The sequence below is a fragment of the Pholis gunnellus genome (genome assembly GCF_910591455.1).
Source record: "Pholis gunnellus genome assembly, chromosome: 6".
Classification (NCBI taxonomy): Eukaryota; Metazoa; Chordata; class Actinopteri; order Perciformes; family Pholidae; genus Pholis; species Pholis gunnellus.
The window spans coordinates 8,911,706-8,927,616 of NC_136532.1; the positions used below are offsets into that span (position 1 = coordinate 8,911,706).

Consider the following 15,911-nt stretch of genomic DNA (forward strand, 5'->3'; position numbering starts at 1 on the left):
TGAATAGAAGCCTAGCCTGTACATTTGTTGTTCTGTTGAATATGTTCCAAGGAGTGAAACCCACACACACCAAGCTGCCAAAAACAAACATGGATTTACTTAACACAACTTTATAAATACTCTTTCCATAGACAGTATCAGGTTCTACAAATATTTATGCACAGTACACAAAATAGAATTACAATAGAACACACTATTTATCCAATCATTTTATCCTGCACTTTGCTTTCTTAAATGTTTAGAGTATAATTTATGTTCAATTTGTATATTTCATTTATCCAAGGGGTAATTTCTAGGGATGGATTCTTTTTACCACAAATCATTATAAGAGGTGTTGATGAGAGACTTTCTAATGAATATACAGCATAAGGGCAGCACAACTAAATACACTCCCATCAAATAAAATACATTTAGAGAAAGAAATACAATGTGACAAAAGCATCCAAACAAAAACAATGCTGGAGTGGACGTTGGTCTCTGGTGTTGTTAGGAATCATTTTCATTTAACGGTCTTTTTTTAGATCTTCCCTACATTTCTGTCCTGAGTAACAATGTTTCTTCTCTTTCTCTCCTAGTTTGCACACAAAGGCCGAGTACTTTAACCCTCTACTTTACTAGACCTTCTAAGATAAGCACTGTTGCCCGATTTAAGCATACGTGAAAAAGGAGTCTTTAACCACATGTTTTATACCGGACATTGGTTGGATTAGTGAAGCCATCAGAGGCCCACATGATGTGAAAAAAGGCAATGTTAATATCCGAACTGCATATTAATGCATGGATTAATTTAGGCAATCTTTAGGTAAATACATATAGTCAGAGTAGTAGTAAGTGCTAACCAAAGGTGAACGTCTGATTCAGGAGTGTACACAACTCTTTTGCATCACATTATAGTTACAAATACATACAAAAATGGAGTGACTACCTTACAAAATAGGTGAAAAAGATGATAGTATTGTAGATGGCATTTTCTAACAAAAGGGTAACTTATTCCCTGGTTAATTATGACTAAAAATAAAGGTGGTAGATGATAACACTGAAACCAGATTCCCACACTGCCTTTCTCCACCACCAGGGGGCCCTCCAGGTGCTGTGCAGGTTTAAATGTGATGCAGAGGTGATAAAGAACTGGGATGTGAAGTGAAAGTGTCCATTTAAATATCCTCATTCAAATTCCACTTTCACAGTTCTAATACGACGTGTTTAGTGCAAATGCAGTCACATGGCAGCAAAAAGGGGCTTGTACTGCCTAATTTTCAGAAGTAGATGTTTTCACTAAGGTAACTATGATCATCTCAAGTTATCTGTGATTAAGAGGTAAGTGGAAAACAAAGAGCACAGATAGTGGGCTGCTTCTATTCGGTCTTGGGGGTGAAGCTGACATCTGGCCAGTCGTAGGTATCTGGCTCGAAGGAGTCGTAGCGGGTGTCCCACACAGTTGCACGTACAAAGCTGTCCTTGTCCGCAGGCTCAGGGTAGCGAAACGCCATACCTTTAGCATAGACAAACTCCACCACCTACAGCGAGAAAAAAAAAGTGGAGCATTGAGAAATACTGAGAGGCAGATACAAATAGAAAACACAGACGCAAGTACTTCGCGGACATAAACGAAGATATACTGACCAAACGTTACTGCACAACTACAGCCAAATAAGACTGGGAAGCAATATTGTGTCATCAAAATGTCATCTTAAGTTGTTCAAAGCCAACTAGCATAATGTTACAGCAGACGATGATAGAAGAAGCCAAATTTAGGCGGGAACAGTTAAGGTTTGGACGAACAATAACAGGTTCATCAACAGCCGAAACATTCAGTTGTCTTTCGTTTTGTCAGCAAGAGAAATGATCATTTTCAGGAGACTTGCCTTGACAGCCATCTGGAGAGAGACCTCTCTGATGTTGGAGAGAGGAGGATAGAGTCTGCCTTCCTTCAGCTCTTTATCCGTCACCTGCTCTGCAAGGGTCTGGAAGGAGTAAAAAAAAAAATACTTTTAGAGTTAAGGTGAATTTCTGGGGTCCAAAAAACAGAGACATACAAACTACTATCACTAACAGCACATTTCTCTGCTGTTTGCCATCTACGTAAGTGTGAAGTCATAAAAACAATATGTGCTTTTAAATAAGACAACATAACAAGATATAAAAGAAACAAGACCAAACCACTACTACTCATATTACAAAACATGCAAGTGACGGTGTCTTCTTCATGCAAAATATTCAAATATTGAACAAAGAATGCTGGCAAGACATCATCTTGTGATTCATATCATTGATCAGTGTAATCAAATCAAACGGAAGAACATAGATGGAAAAAGTGCAAAGCAGCATCAGCCTTTTTTAAAGCACCTCATCTGTTATCAGTTAGTCTAGAGAGAGGGGACAGGAGACATCAAAGGGTTAAAGAGGGTTTCTATGACCATATACAGCGTATGTACACATGACCGAGTCAGCAAGAAAGTGCAGGATGGGGTAAAGATCAACTTCAGAAAGTTAAAAGAAGAGATAGACAGAGAAGTACAGACCTTGGCAGCCTCTAAGAACACGGTGTCACTGATGTGTCTCACTCCACTCAGGATCACAGCCAAGGCCACACCTGCAAAGCACACACACGTGTTATAAACAGACTGCATTTGCAGAGTTAGTTTATCATCTAATTATTTTCCGCAGAGTGAAAACATTGTACAAACACTAGGCGTTGGTTAAGTTATTCACAGTATTTTTTAATGTCCAGGGAATCTGTAGATAATCCATACTCTCTTGTGGTCATTAATGTAAATGATGAATATTTATTTGATTTTTTTTCACCAGGGAAGATGTACGCGTTGTTTCCTTGTCCAGGGGTGTAGACGCGGCCATCACTCAGAGTCACTGGACCAAATGGACTGCCACTGGCAAAAAGACATCTACCCTATGGGACAAAGAAACAAAGGGTGACAGAGTGACGATGGGAAAAATAGAAAGGACAATAACAAGAAGAGTGATTTGACAGCACAGGAACTTCTAATGCTTAATTCCGGAGTTAGTCAAAAAGAAAGAAAGGAAAGGAAAGAACCGTGTACATCAGTGAGTGTGTAGGCGTCCTCTGCTGTGCACTCTGCTTTAGTGGTTGGGTTACTCAGGGCAAAGATAATTGGTCTTTCGTTCAGGGTTCCCATGGTCTTGATGACATCATGGGTGAACAGACGTCCAGCTCCTGACACACCTGGAAGTAGGAAAGAGAAGTGTTGGTCAGACTGTGTTTGTGATCCATCAATACTGCATTAGCGGAGCCTGCAATTACAGCACACTAAGGATGATTTAATGAGCACATAAATAGCCTAAATATAAAATAAAGTTATTCAATTGACCTGATCTGGATCAAATACACAGACACAAATACAGAAAGTCAGATGTTCCTCACCAATGATAGCTGTGGGTTTGATGGTGTTGACGGCTTCTAGGAAGCTCTGTACAGTCCCTGGACTGTCATGAACAAATGCCTCCTGGTTAGAGTCCGTTTCCTGTGGTCTGCCCTGGAATCACAAACATCAACATAAATATAGTAAAACCTCTGTTCATCAATAATACAGTATATCAACAGTGAGCCAGACAGGAAGCCACACAGACACACAATGTATGTTCTGGTCACACAGACTAACCTTTACTAGTAAGCCATCTTTATCGTACAGCCAGATCTTCTCTCTGGCCTCAGCTTGGGTCAACCCTCTCTCCATCATGGCCATGACAATCAGATTGGCAATACCAAGGGCAGCCTAAAGAGGAAATATTCACTATAAGTTACACTTAAAGTGCTAGGACAGTGTATCCTTAATACAATGTAACCCTTATTTTCCAATCAGAGAATGCCTATGCAAATCCACCGTTTCCCCAGAAAGGTTCTGGTCAATGTTCAGCATCAGTTTGGATTCTTTTAAGATCTTAAGTAATGTTGGATTCTCATTTCTTATTGGCATTACCAGCTCTGGTCAGTAGGAGGTCGTATGGCCTGTAGAATGTATTTTGATATATGGGACTTTCACATTAAAAATTGGATAGAAAAAAAGAACTAAAAGAAAACCAAGAGAACTTGAGTTGGCTGACTAATAGATAAAGATGATCTTACCTCTCCAGCTCCCAGGAAAAGCACCCGATGTTCAGTGATGGGTTTGCCAACGGCTTTCTGAGCTGCTAACAGACCAGCAAGGGCTACAGCCGCAGTGCCTGGAAACATGCAGAAGAACAGTAAACAATAAAGTGTCTGAAGAAAACAGATAAATCCCTATTTGTTTAGATTGGAGGGTTCACTTAATGATTTAATTATGTTGTGCTTGTTGTTCAGCCTTCTTAAATTGCCTTTCAGACAACATGAACGCATTGTGTTTCAGCACCCAAATCTCAGCTGTCAGTGGTTCCTCGACCTAAACACAGGTGAGTTTTCAAAAAGGTTCCTGCTTCTAACTGCATTTCCTTGCAGCCGTAATGTGAATAAAGGTCACAATTTGTTCAATGAAATGGATTATTTAATTCAAGAAAGTATCAGGTTTCTGCAATTTAATTTTCATGGTGAAGTGAAAAGAAACAGCTGGCTGGAAGGTAGAAAATCAATCTAAAAACATGGTTCTTTAAAAAACACCAACTGAACTTTTTTTAAACTTAATTCATGTAAACTTTATGGCATATGCTGTGTGAAGAGTTAAATGTGAACCTTGGATATCATCGTTGAAGGTGCAGTACTTCTCCCTGTACTTCCTGAGGAAGCGGAAGGCATTGTGGTTCCCGAAGTCTTCAAATTGGATCAGTGTGTCCTGCCCGTATTTTTCCACCACAGCCTCCATGAACTCATCAATCAGATCATCGTAAGCTTGAGACTGATCTCGATGCTGGTACAGGCCCATGTACAGCGGATCCTTGAGGAGAGTCTGATTGGAGGGCAAAGAGAAATGTATAAAGCATAATGCATGTGCATGCATACCGTATACAGAAAACATACACATAACCATCCTACCTCATTGTTTGTGCCCACATCTATTGCCACAGGCAGGCATCTCTCAGGTCTAATGCCAGCACAGGCAGTGTACAGGCAAAGTTTTCCGACAGGGATGCCCATTCCGTATACACCCAGGTCCCCTAATCCTAAAATACGCTGTCCATCAGTTACTACTACAGCCTACAGAAGAAGGGAGATGGAAACAAAGGTAGGCAAAATTGCAAACATTTAACAAGCGCACAATTGTGAACAACAATAAACTGGTCTAGCAGGTAAATGTACTGTGAACAGTGCTGGGTTGATTAAAAAGACTTCCCCAGACTTACTGTGACATTTTAAACTGATTTTGATGAATGTGTAGTTGTTAACCCATATCTGCATATTCACAGCTCATTTCTAAAATCGTCAGTCTATGGGTTTGAGAGGGATGAACGACTCAAGTACACTCTTTGATAAGTGGTGTTACTGTGGTGAGGAGTTCAGGTACTCACTGCAACAGTAGTCTCTGGCCAGTTGTCCAGGATGGAACGAATGTGTCCTTTGTCACGAATAGAGATGAACAAGCCTCTGGTGAGAAAAACAAGACGATGGGATGAGAACTTTAACGATCAAGGAGAGATTTTATATATTACAAACTATAGAAAAACAAAAAACATATCTCCACTGCAAAACATCTTTAAAGGGGACATATTGTGCCCATATTCAGGTTCATATTTGCATTTGGGGTTTCTATTAGAACATGTTTACATTACAATTGTGTCTGCCTGAATATTACTGTATTCACCTTCTGCCTGAAATGTTCTGTTTTAGCGCCTGTCTCTTTTAGCCCCCCTCCTCTGTTCTGATTGGCTTGCGAGATATGGCCCACCTTTGCAAAGGTAAATGACAGAAATTGTGTTTTGGTTGGTGGTGTTTGTTAGTTGGTCATGTGTTGGTGTTTTGGTTGGTTGTGTTTTGGTTGGTTGAGTCTCGGTTGTGTTTCAATTGGAAGTGTCTTGGTAGTTGCTTGGTAAAGTTATGGTTGGTTAGCTTGTTTTGGTTGTTGATTGGTTGGTTGGTTGTGTGTTGGTTGGTTGGTTGGTTGTGTATAGGTTGTGTTTTGGTTTGTGTTGTTTGATTGGGCATTGGTTGGTTGTGTCTCGGTTCTGTTTTAGTTAGTTGTGTCTTGGATGTATTTGTGTTGGTTTGTGGTTGGTTGTGTGTTGATGATTGATTAGTTGGTTGTGTGCTGGTTAATTGGTTGGTTGGTTGGCAGGTTGTGTGTTGGTTGGTTGCCTTGGTTGTGTTCTGTTTGGGTGGTTGGTGGTGTTTCACTTGGTTAGTGTTTTTTTGTGTTTGGTTGTATTTTGGTTGTGTGTTGGTTGGCTGTGTTTTGGTGGTGTTTTGGTTGGAGGTGTCTTGGTTGTTTTTGGTTGGTTGGTTGGTTGACTACACGTTAGGTGGATGTGTTTTGGTTTGTTGGTTATTTATTGGTTAGTTGGTTGTGTGTCGATTGGTTAGTTGGTTGTGTGTTGGTTGATTGGTTGGTTGTGTGTTGGTTGGTTATGTATAGGTTGTGTTTTGGTAGGTTGGTTAGTTGTGATTTGGATTTGTGTTGGTTGCCAGTCGGCAATTCCTTTTTCAAAATCAACTTGGAAATGTGTACGCGTGGATCAACCTCATATTCCGCCCTCTACACGAGGCATCGTCAATGCAAAACACTCCATGAATGTTTATGCATATAAGTAAGACACTTGGCCTGTATTATGATTCGGACTGATAATGAGGATAAGGAGTGATTGTGAAAGAGCTCCCATTGGCTTTATTTTCAGAATTTTCTAATTTACCAAATCCCTATGTGCAGGTGGTGAAGATGTGCCAGGTGAGGTAACTGGAGAAGGCAGAGTGTGTGGCGCACTGTGGTGTCTCCAGTGAGCTTTACACAAAAAGCTATATGAAAACTAAAATCATACTTGGTTCTATATGCACAGTTTAAGAAGATATTAGTGAAAACTATTGATTCTCTGTTATACAATTCTTCAATGCTATATGAAGTCTTGGATATCTAAGGGCGATAATAATGTCATCAGCTGCTGTGCGCTCTATTTTACTACTTGATTCTTGATTTAGCTTTACTGCATGCTTACTTGGGTCGTCTAAAGATATGCCCATAATGTGTGCAGGCCAGGCCTACAGTGGGAGTGTAGACGATTGGCATCAATTCTTCTATGTCTTCCATCAACACCCTGTAGAAAAGCCTCTCGTTCCTTTCCTGGATGCCCATCAAGTAGATGTACCTGGGTGAAAAAGTAGGAAAGAGAGAGAGGAAAAGTTAGAAGGTGATATTTCAGATACACATATGATTATTAATAAATGCTAAAATGCAAAACAGAGAAACTCATACTGTGACTATACTTTCCAATGCTTTAAGTTAAGCAAAATATGTCCTTACTTCTGTAGGGGATCGCTCATCTTCTTGAGATTATTCTGGAAGCGCATTGCCTGAATGTCCTGAGACTCCACTTTGGGAGGCAACAGACCATGTATCCCTAAAATCTGTCGCTCTGCTAGAGTGAAGGCCATGCCCTGGAGGAAAGCACAAAGAAAGAGAGAGGGGTGAGTAGGGAGAGGTATCTATCTTGTGATAACTACTCATGATTAAGAGTTCCACACGCAGCAGGATGTTAACTTTTTACAATAAAGTTTTTGACTCTGATCTAAGACTATTATAAAATGCTATTTATATTAGGGTATTACATAGCTACAGACTGAATATTTTAAAATTCTATGATATATACATTTTATAGACATCATTTCACATTTTTCTGGGTAATAAAGCTTTATTATCACCTCTGTGCTGCAGGGTGTTCTGCTTTTAAGTTTCATACTCAGCATTACTTAATCAACCATACTCATACTCACTCATAACAATAAAAAATAATGACTGAACCAATTTCCAGAATCCTTGCTGCAGGAAACGTTCACATGCTATGATGTCTTTTTGCCACCAGAGGGTGGATTTTATTATCTCTGTGCCCTTACTCAGGGCTGACCTATTGACATTTAACAGGAGGAGGACAGCTGGGTTAAAGGTGGAAACCACATGAGAGCAATTTTACAGTTGGGGATGGAAAGAAAAGGGAGGTAAGAAATGGGCGTAGCCTCAAATAAGCCAATAAGGAGGACGCTGTGCAGAAACACCCCATGTATAGAAGAGAAGAGGGGGGTTGAGGGTTACAAAGTGCTTTTTATGATCCTGCAGTGTATGCAGGAGTGTATATGTAGGTTTATGAACGCATCTCTGAAAGAAATATGGACACGACAGATGGAAAGCATTACGTCTGGGGCTCGGGAAAGGGCAGATTATTCTGTGAGAGTGATGAATCCTGGGGGCTCCACTGGCAAAATGCTGAGTCATGCTGATGGGGGCATTTCACTTCACTCAGCTCTAGTACTCAGTTCCTCTCAACATAATGCAACATGCTGCAAACCTCTGAAATCAAGTTTTTATCCTCCTCATTCTACATGGAATTGAATGTTTAAATGTTTCTTGGTTTGTTCAAATTGGTATGCATTTGTTTGTGTATATTGTGTGATTAACTCAAGGGCTGAAAAAAATGGGCAAAATCCATCAAATAAAGAAATTGCTGATATTTGCATATAAATGTCTTAAATCTATTTTTCTGTATATCTTATGATTTGTCCGTTAAAAGTCAATTCAAACACCTAATTGTTTCCAAAGAAAAAAAGCAAATAAATTGACATGATTTTCAATGCAGTTTCAAAACTGCTAAATATATACTGGACAGTAAATCGGTTTAAGTTATCTCTTAAGATCATCATTTATAATGTGCTAATGAAATTTCCCTAAACAGATCATCCATCAGGCTTACAAATTTTATCGACAAGAATGTTATTGAGTTTGCATCCACATGATGAAAATTTGTATTGTACAACTTTTAAAGATAACATTTCGGCCGAGGAATTTGGGAACGGAGCCAGACAGTCTTGCTGACAGTGTAATATCATTAACAATGCATTTCTGCAACACTATAGCTCAACTGTTGAGGTAGGATGAGTCATGAGACTTACGACGATTCAGTCTGCTGATGCACGTCACATCCGCTCTGGCAAATATAGACCTATGAGGAACAAGCATGCTGCTCTTTTTGTCTAGCTTGATGCCGTTTTGAGTGTTTTTAAGTGCAAGACACAACGGCCACAGTGAACTTAAATGCTGGAAGGAATTCAAAAGTTGAACTTTCATTTAAATATAAATCACAATAGTGATACTGCTCACAGAAGAAGTATTAAAACGCCAGTGGCCTTCTTCACAACGTTTTTTCACACTGCAAATTCATTTCTAAACTAGACCCAAATAGATCAAATAAACCTAAAGTGCAATGTGAAATGTAGTTACTGTGTGTATAGTATTTCTAGGACTATCAACCAGCTACTGAAGCCTCTGACCAGTTCACATGTTGGCTGGAATGTCTATATTTAGCACATAGGCTAAATTAAGCCTAACCTGCAAAAAGTGAGGTCCTGTCACCTCAAGTAGCTACAGCCTCATGTTACAAATGTCATTTGTAGCTTTCAGCAGTTGTAAATAGCTGACGAAAACCCTACCAGGCAAACAATTCACAGCACAATCAAACAATGTCCGATGCAGGACATCAAACAATGTGATACATGTCAGTAGAGGCAATAAATACAATTAAAGAGCAAGTTACACCAGCTGAAAAAGCGGCAGGTTTTTTTGTCAACCGAAGTCCTCCACCTTGCTGAAGTGACAGTTGTTAGGTGTGGTAACACGGGCGCATGGCCAAGCAAGGCATGGCAGCTTTAGCACCTTTTCAACACAAGGTAGTTCAAAGCGCTTTACATAAAGAATCACACATCGTTTAAAAGGCAGTGATAAGGAATCGAAAAAGCAGAATGAAAGGAAAATTTGCACACGAGACAAAGGCGTCAAATTGAAGGCATTTGCAGCATAGAAAAAAAAAACAGCCCCAAACTTAATGTTAAACAGATATGTTTGAGCACACCCAACAGTGATGCCGGGTGTGTTCAGATATCCAACAGACTTCAAAGATTCAAGTTTTTCTAGTTTTCAGCAGAACCAATCCTGTGCTTACTGTAGGATTAACTGTTGCAGCTCTTGACAGTACTTTATAACGCCATGTTGTCCTGAGTAACTGCATGTGCTTGCATGATAGGTAATTGTGTATTTGGTGATCATTACATGCAAATGACGACGTATTCAATTTCTTATAGAAATGTTATACTTTGAGGATCAATTAAAGTGTCTACCAGCCCTGCTGACACACACACACACACAATGTCAGTAATCCACTCACTTTGTTGGTGCGAGGGTTGAGCATGAGGGGCTTCCCCTTCTCTTTGGTGTGTGCCCATCTGCACACAGAGACACAGGGCCTCAGGGACCAGGTTGTCTTCAACCTGGACAGCATGGTGGTCAGTCACTGGTCACTAGGAGGTACACTGGTGGAAAGCTGCTGAGGAAGGAAACAGAAACAAAGTTGACAAAATAACCTATTGTTTTGTGGAGACATGGCTTATCCATTTCCATCTTCGTCTTCCTGCTTGTGGAGAATTACAATTGATAATTAAAAGTTGGCCGTAGCAAGTAGCTGTTCTGGGATGCTGAATATCTATGTGCGGTAGTTTGTATTACCATGGGCCATTACAGTTCGCTTCTCACACATTTTTATATTTATGGTGCGAATGCATGTGACACAATTCTTTAGTGTCAACGGGTTGTTAAGAGTTATTGCTTTAAGGTTTAGCTGTTCTTGTTCCCAACAGTCAAAACCGGAAGTGCACCGCTGCCACAACCTTTGATCATATGACATCATCATACCCTTATCGCACCCTGGTATGACATTAGGCTCTCTGCAGTGAAGACTGTCATCCTACCGACACACACGTAATCATGGAAGCATACGAATGCACTTGTGCATGGACAGACCCACACTCGAGGATTACAAATGCTGACAGCAGCGTCTCGTCATTAATCTGGACAGAAGTGACTTAGTGTGACCTGAGAAACAAAGCTTTGAAAGATTGTCATAATCCTTTTTCTCCCCAATGAGCTCCACATGAAGGCAGGGAACAAGCGAAATCAGTCGACAGATAGAAAAGATCGAAAGACAGATAACATGTAGCCCATCACATGCTATAGTTGCAGCTGTTGTCGTTGGTGGCTTGGAATAGACTCATCATTGTAAGAGCTATGTCATGCATGTGACCTGTGCTTTGAAGCTATGTTGTGCTGTGCTGGGTTATGGTGGGTGCAGGAAGAGGCGTAGTGTAAATGCTGCTTTCCCACCGAACTGGACTGAGATGACAACCTAAATTGCCACATATGATTTAGATATAATGCTATATTGTGCTTTAGATGAGTGTCAATAAACTAAGGGAAAATTGCTCAAGAATCCGCATATTACAAAGTAGACCACAAGGGGAATGGAGCCAGAATAATTTCTCAATATAACTATTACACACGTTCATTTCTGCACTGGCTCTGGTTTTAATTCATTTTATTGTCCAGCGCAAACATCTTTGGCCTTCCTTGATGTCAAGACCTGACCCTGAGGAAATGCAACTGGACCTGTAAGCAAGTTATGTGGGGAACAGCAACGTGACGGTTATCACATGCAGTTTCTAATTTAGTTCCCTTTAGTTTAGAGGTCCGAGACTAGCAGTATGGTAAAATAAATATTACTTTGAAATACAAATACATGATGAAATGGGAGTCAACTGTCAGCTACCAAAAAAAATAATACTTTATTATGATTTAAACCAATAGAACGGTTACACTGGAGGAAAGGCTGTAGATCTTACTCCTTTTAATGATGATGGCCTGGAACCACATGTAGCTGAGCTCAGGTGGCAAAAGAACAAACCTAGGGCCAGTTTATGTAACAAACAGCATTCAGTCATCTGTGTTGTTAAAATGTTCCTGTCCTCCTCCATTCTTCACTATACCAACACTATTCTTGCTTGTCTACCCATGTTATCATAGTAATCACCCAAACACAACAAAAAGACCATATAAATGGAGATACGATAAATAAGATGCTAATCATCCAATGGTGCTTGTTGCAACAGTTATTTATTTTTTTAATGTCAATCCCTGTGTTGAATCACTAAACTGATTTACTTTGATGAGCAACTAAAATAGTTTATAAATTACCACTGACCTTAAATAGTTCTTAGCAAAACATGAAAGTGATTTTCTATTAGCCTGAGAGGCCGCACTGTGGTGTGATCATGTGCTGACTTTCTTTGACCAGAAAATCTTGATGAAAGAAATTACGAGCAAAGCCAGCTGGCAGATTCCAGGAAACACTGCCTAGAAAGCTGCATCAAAGTGTATGATTTAATATTCAGGGAGGGGGGGGGGGGGGGGGGGGGGGGGGAGACCGCCTTAATGCAACCTCTATGAATGTGTTATATACTATAAAAGAATATTTCACATCAACGTCTTATTAGCTTTTTAGATGTGCTTGCCAAGTAGCAAAATAATTCTGGCACAGAAACTGTAATGAACCAGTTTTGTCTCATTGTTGGAACAACATGTCTGAATTAACTACTTAAACACCTGACTGGAGATACTTCAGGAAGGAAATAGAAATACAAACACACGTCATCGGCCTATGTGTAACAAGTACATTCAATTATTATTCTAATCATATGAGGAAAACAGGATACGATCTAGCCAGATAGTTAAGTATTGCATTACTGTTTCTGGAAGTACTCCAAATAAGTGGTGCAAACAATGTCTGTATTGACTGCAGTAGGCATAATGTAATAAAGAGGTTTCATTCAGGATATTACTCACCAACAGAAAGCCAGTGCTCTCGTATGTAAACTATGCATCTTTTCAAAGTTTCACAACCAATCACACCAGCACACAGGATATCATGAGCAGGCTCTCCATGGTCTATGAAGTGAATTCCACTATTGTATCAGAGTACACTGGTATGAAGCAAAAGTAATACTGGAGTATATGTCTAATTATGTTACCTCAAGTTGACAAACATTCATCTATTACAGTACAGGGAGTAGCTTTATTCACAGGTGTTTTATTCTCCCTTTCTCTGACACAAAGACGTGTCCATCTATTGTTTTCATTATTAACAGTGTTGACTATCAAAGCCCATTTGTAGCAGTTAAGATTTAGGCAACACCTGACATTATATACTAACATCCGGTGTGCTGTAAATGTGGTGATAACCACAGTAAGTATAGTAAAAGCGTTGGTCTTATCAGTTATGTCTTCATGTTCTCATTAATGCATAACTCACAGGAATGAACGAGGTATGTCCCCTTCAGTTTCTACTTCCATCTGCAGTGAGGAGACGTTAGTGGGAAGGGAATATAACTGTGAGCATAACAACTAGCGTTACGTACACACAAAAACAAAACTGTACGCTAGCCTCGTTAGTTAGCCTCACAATCTCAGCCACAGACAAAAATACAGCTAACAACTGCGACCTGCTAAAACGCTAACTAGCTTAGAAGTAAAACGGACCAAGCTGTGAGGATATGTGAGCACCATAGAACCAACGTTTGTTAAACTGAGACTGTAACGTTACTCCAACACCGGATGATGATGCTAGCTTGATTTACATGCTGTCATTCATTCAGACCTCCCGACGCACTAACGTACATTCTTGGTACAGAAACGGAAAGTTCTCAGATGACGCACAAACTTGGAATGTATAAGAGAACAGCGACTCGGCTTACCTGCTCTTAAGTAGTATAATACTGCAGTTACTCCCGTCGCATATGTTACTGTTTATAAAGCATATTTCTCCAGTGGTTTGCTGTGTAAATGCTGTTGTCTGACCGTTTGTCCTTTCACGGCAGCCACAGACGCAGCAGGGTGGTGGTGAGGAGACTCACGCAGTGTCGAGGAACTTACCCGCTCAACCAATCACATGTTGGGATTTCCTTCCTGGTTACCGTAAAGACTGCAACAAGCGCAAGTGTTTTGGAGAGGCACTGTCGTAAGTACTGTAACAGACAGTCATCTCATTTTGAGGACAAGTCTGTTTTGTAGGATTTTTTGTTGTTAAATAAGAAAAAAATTGTTCATGCTTTATTATTTTTTGCACGTTGTTCTGTTTACCTGTCCATCTGAAGTGTGTGTAAAATAAGCAAAAAGAAAAACAGTGCACCAGAGAAGAGTGGAACAAGATTATATAATTACTTGCTAGACAGGAGAAGGCAAAAGAGGTCTGGTTTGAATTGGTTACCTAACCTCAGATTTCACAATGCATTGGGCTAACCTTGCCCCAAATTGGCGACATGACATGGTATGGCGTGGATTACCAACCCGGCAACTGCTTAAGGCTCCCAGATCTATTCTCTGTATTTTAGTTTGTTTTTTTGGTAATTTGGTTTATTACTGTTGATTGGGAATATGCACCACTAAAGTACAATATCACGCATGATAAGGGCCTTAAGTCAAATGCATATTGCGTTGTGGATCATTTCAAACTCAAGCTTATTAAAGAGGGATCAATCATGTGGTCATGGATGACAGAGTCATTTTTAGTGGTTATTACATTTTTTTGTATTTCTCTTTGTGCTCTGTGCTGTTTTGTATGTGTTTATGTTCATCATACATCACATACAAAATATCCTTGAATATATAATTACAGCAATATTTGCTAACACCACAGCAATAGAAAACATTAGATCAAACAATAGTTTAAGTAATGTTTTATTAATTCTTCAGCAGAAACTGCAAAAAAGAGATTATCAATCAATATTGAGCATCTAAAAACCTCAAAGCTTTTCTCTAGTAAAAAGCCAAGGGGCTTCGCGGGTACAAAATAGATAAGAGCCCACAGAAATATGAATCCCAAAAAGTGACACATAATAAAAACAACAAAGTGTAAGCTTTTTGAATAGTTTTGGAAGCCATGCAGAGGGGAGAAGATATGTTACATTCAGCAAGCTGGAAGCATTGAGGTGAACTGAGGCACATTTTCTAGATTTCTTCACACGCTTAAAAAAAATAACTTAAACTCAGTAACCACATGTGTTACAGTATGCTTCTGTTGTTTATCAATGATGTTATTGCTGGCTTAGGTTACCTGCAGAGGAAACTGTATAATGCTAAATGTGATCATTAGACTTGTACAGGTAAAAACTAGACTCCTTTTCATTAGTTTGACTGCAGCACAACTTCTATCCATTTCTATAAATAGATAAATGGCTCTGGATCAGAAAATGGACAGTTTTGCACTTCCCTTGAACACTTTTATCAGTTAGTCCAGCAGTCCAGCTTATGTATAGTACCTTAGAGGTACATTATTATTATTAAAAATCAGCATTGACAATAGTGGAGTATCAGTTGTCACTGAGGAAAACCGGTATTTCTGAATGTGCTAGTAACTTGAATGTGCTTATGTCTATTGAATATACCTGGCTTTGCTATATTGTACTGTTATCAATCCTCACGTATGGCTCATCCTATGTGATGATCTGCTCACAACCGGTGAATCTTGCCTACAGTGAAGGTGCAAATATTATGAGAGTCAACAGTTTTAGATCAACTTCACATGAGCATTAATAGTCAACAGCTTGTAATGACAGAGAAAGATACACATGTACTGCTGCATTGTGGGAAAGTAAATATCTTCTTAACTTAGGCTCTCAGCTCTCTTGCGACAGACTCGCTGTCCTAGTGTTCTGTGTGTAGACTGAATGATGTGGATAGAGGATAACATTAATAGAGGATAAGAGGGTATGAAAGACTTGTTGCTAAATGACTGAGTTAGTCAGAATGGGTCTCAGATGCTGGACTGAAAGATCACTAAACAGATAAAACATGTCTTATTCTGAGGTGTGGTAGCTGTGCTGGCAGTGTGTTATATGCATCTCAGTATTGTGCCTCTGGCATTCCCAACAGCTGGACCCTTGTATA

At 39.7% G+C, this 15,911-nt stretch overlaps 1 protein-coding gene across 2 annotated transcripts; it reads right to left on the bottom strand.

Annotated features, from left to right (window-relative positions):
- Window positions 1-75: 75 nt before the first annotated feature.
- Window positions 76-13,865, bottom strand: me2 (malic enzyme 2, NAD(+)-dependent, mitochondrial). Of its 2 annotated transcripts, none has more exons than XM_079160931.1 (15): window positions 13,721-13,865; window positions 10,306-10,464; window positions 7,398-7,531; window positions 7,093-7,242; window positions 5,458-5,533; window positions 4,985-5,146; window positions 4,685-4,898; window positions 4,103-4,200; window positions 3,639-3,752; window positions 3,401-3,512; window positions 3,060-3,202; window positions 2,806-2,908; window positions 2,523-2,593; window positions 1,866-1,964; window positions 76-1,517 (listed from the first exon to the last, which is right to left on the bottom strand). In XM_079160931.1, exons 2-15 carry the CDS (start codon window positions 10,417-10,419, stop codon window positions 1,356-1,358), a joined length of 1,752 nt encoding a protein of 583 aa, XP_079017057.1. In that variant the 5' UTR covers window positions 10,420-10,464; window positions 13,721-13,865; the 3' UTR covers window positions 76-1,355. The 2 variants fall into 2 exon arrangements, with proteins under 2 accessions (XP_079017057.1, XP_079017058.1); XM_079160932.1 differs by having other exon boundaries at window positions 10,306-10,461; window positions 13,721-13,859.
- Window positions 13,866-15,911: the final 2,046 nt, after the last annotated feature.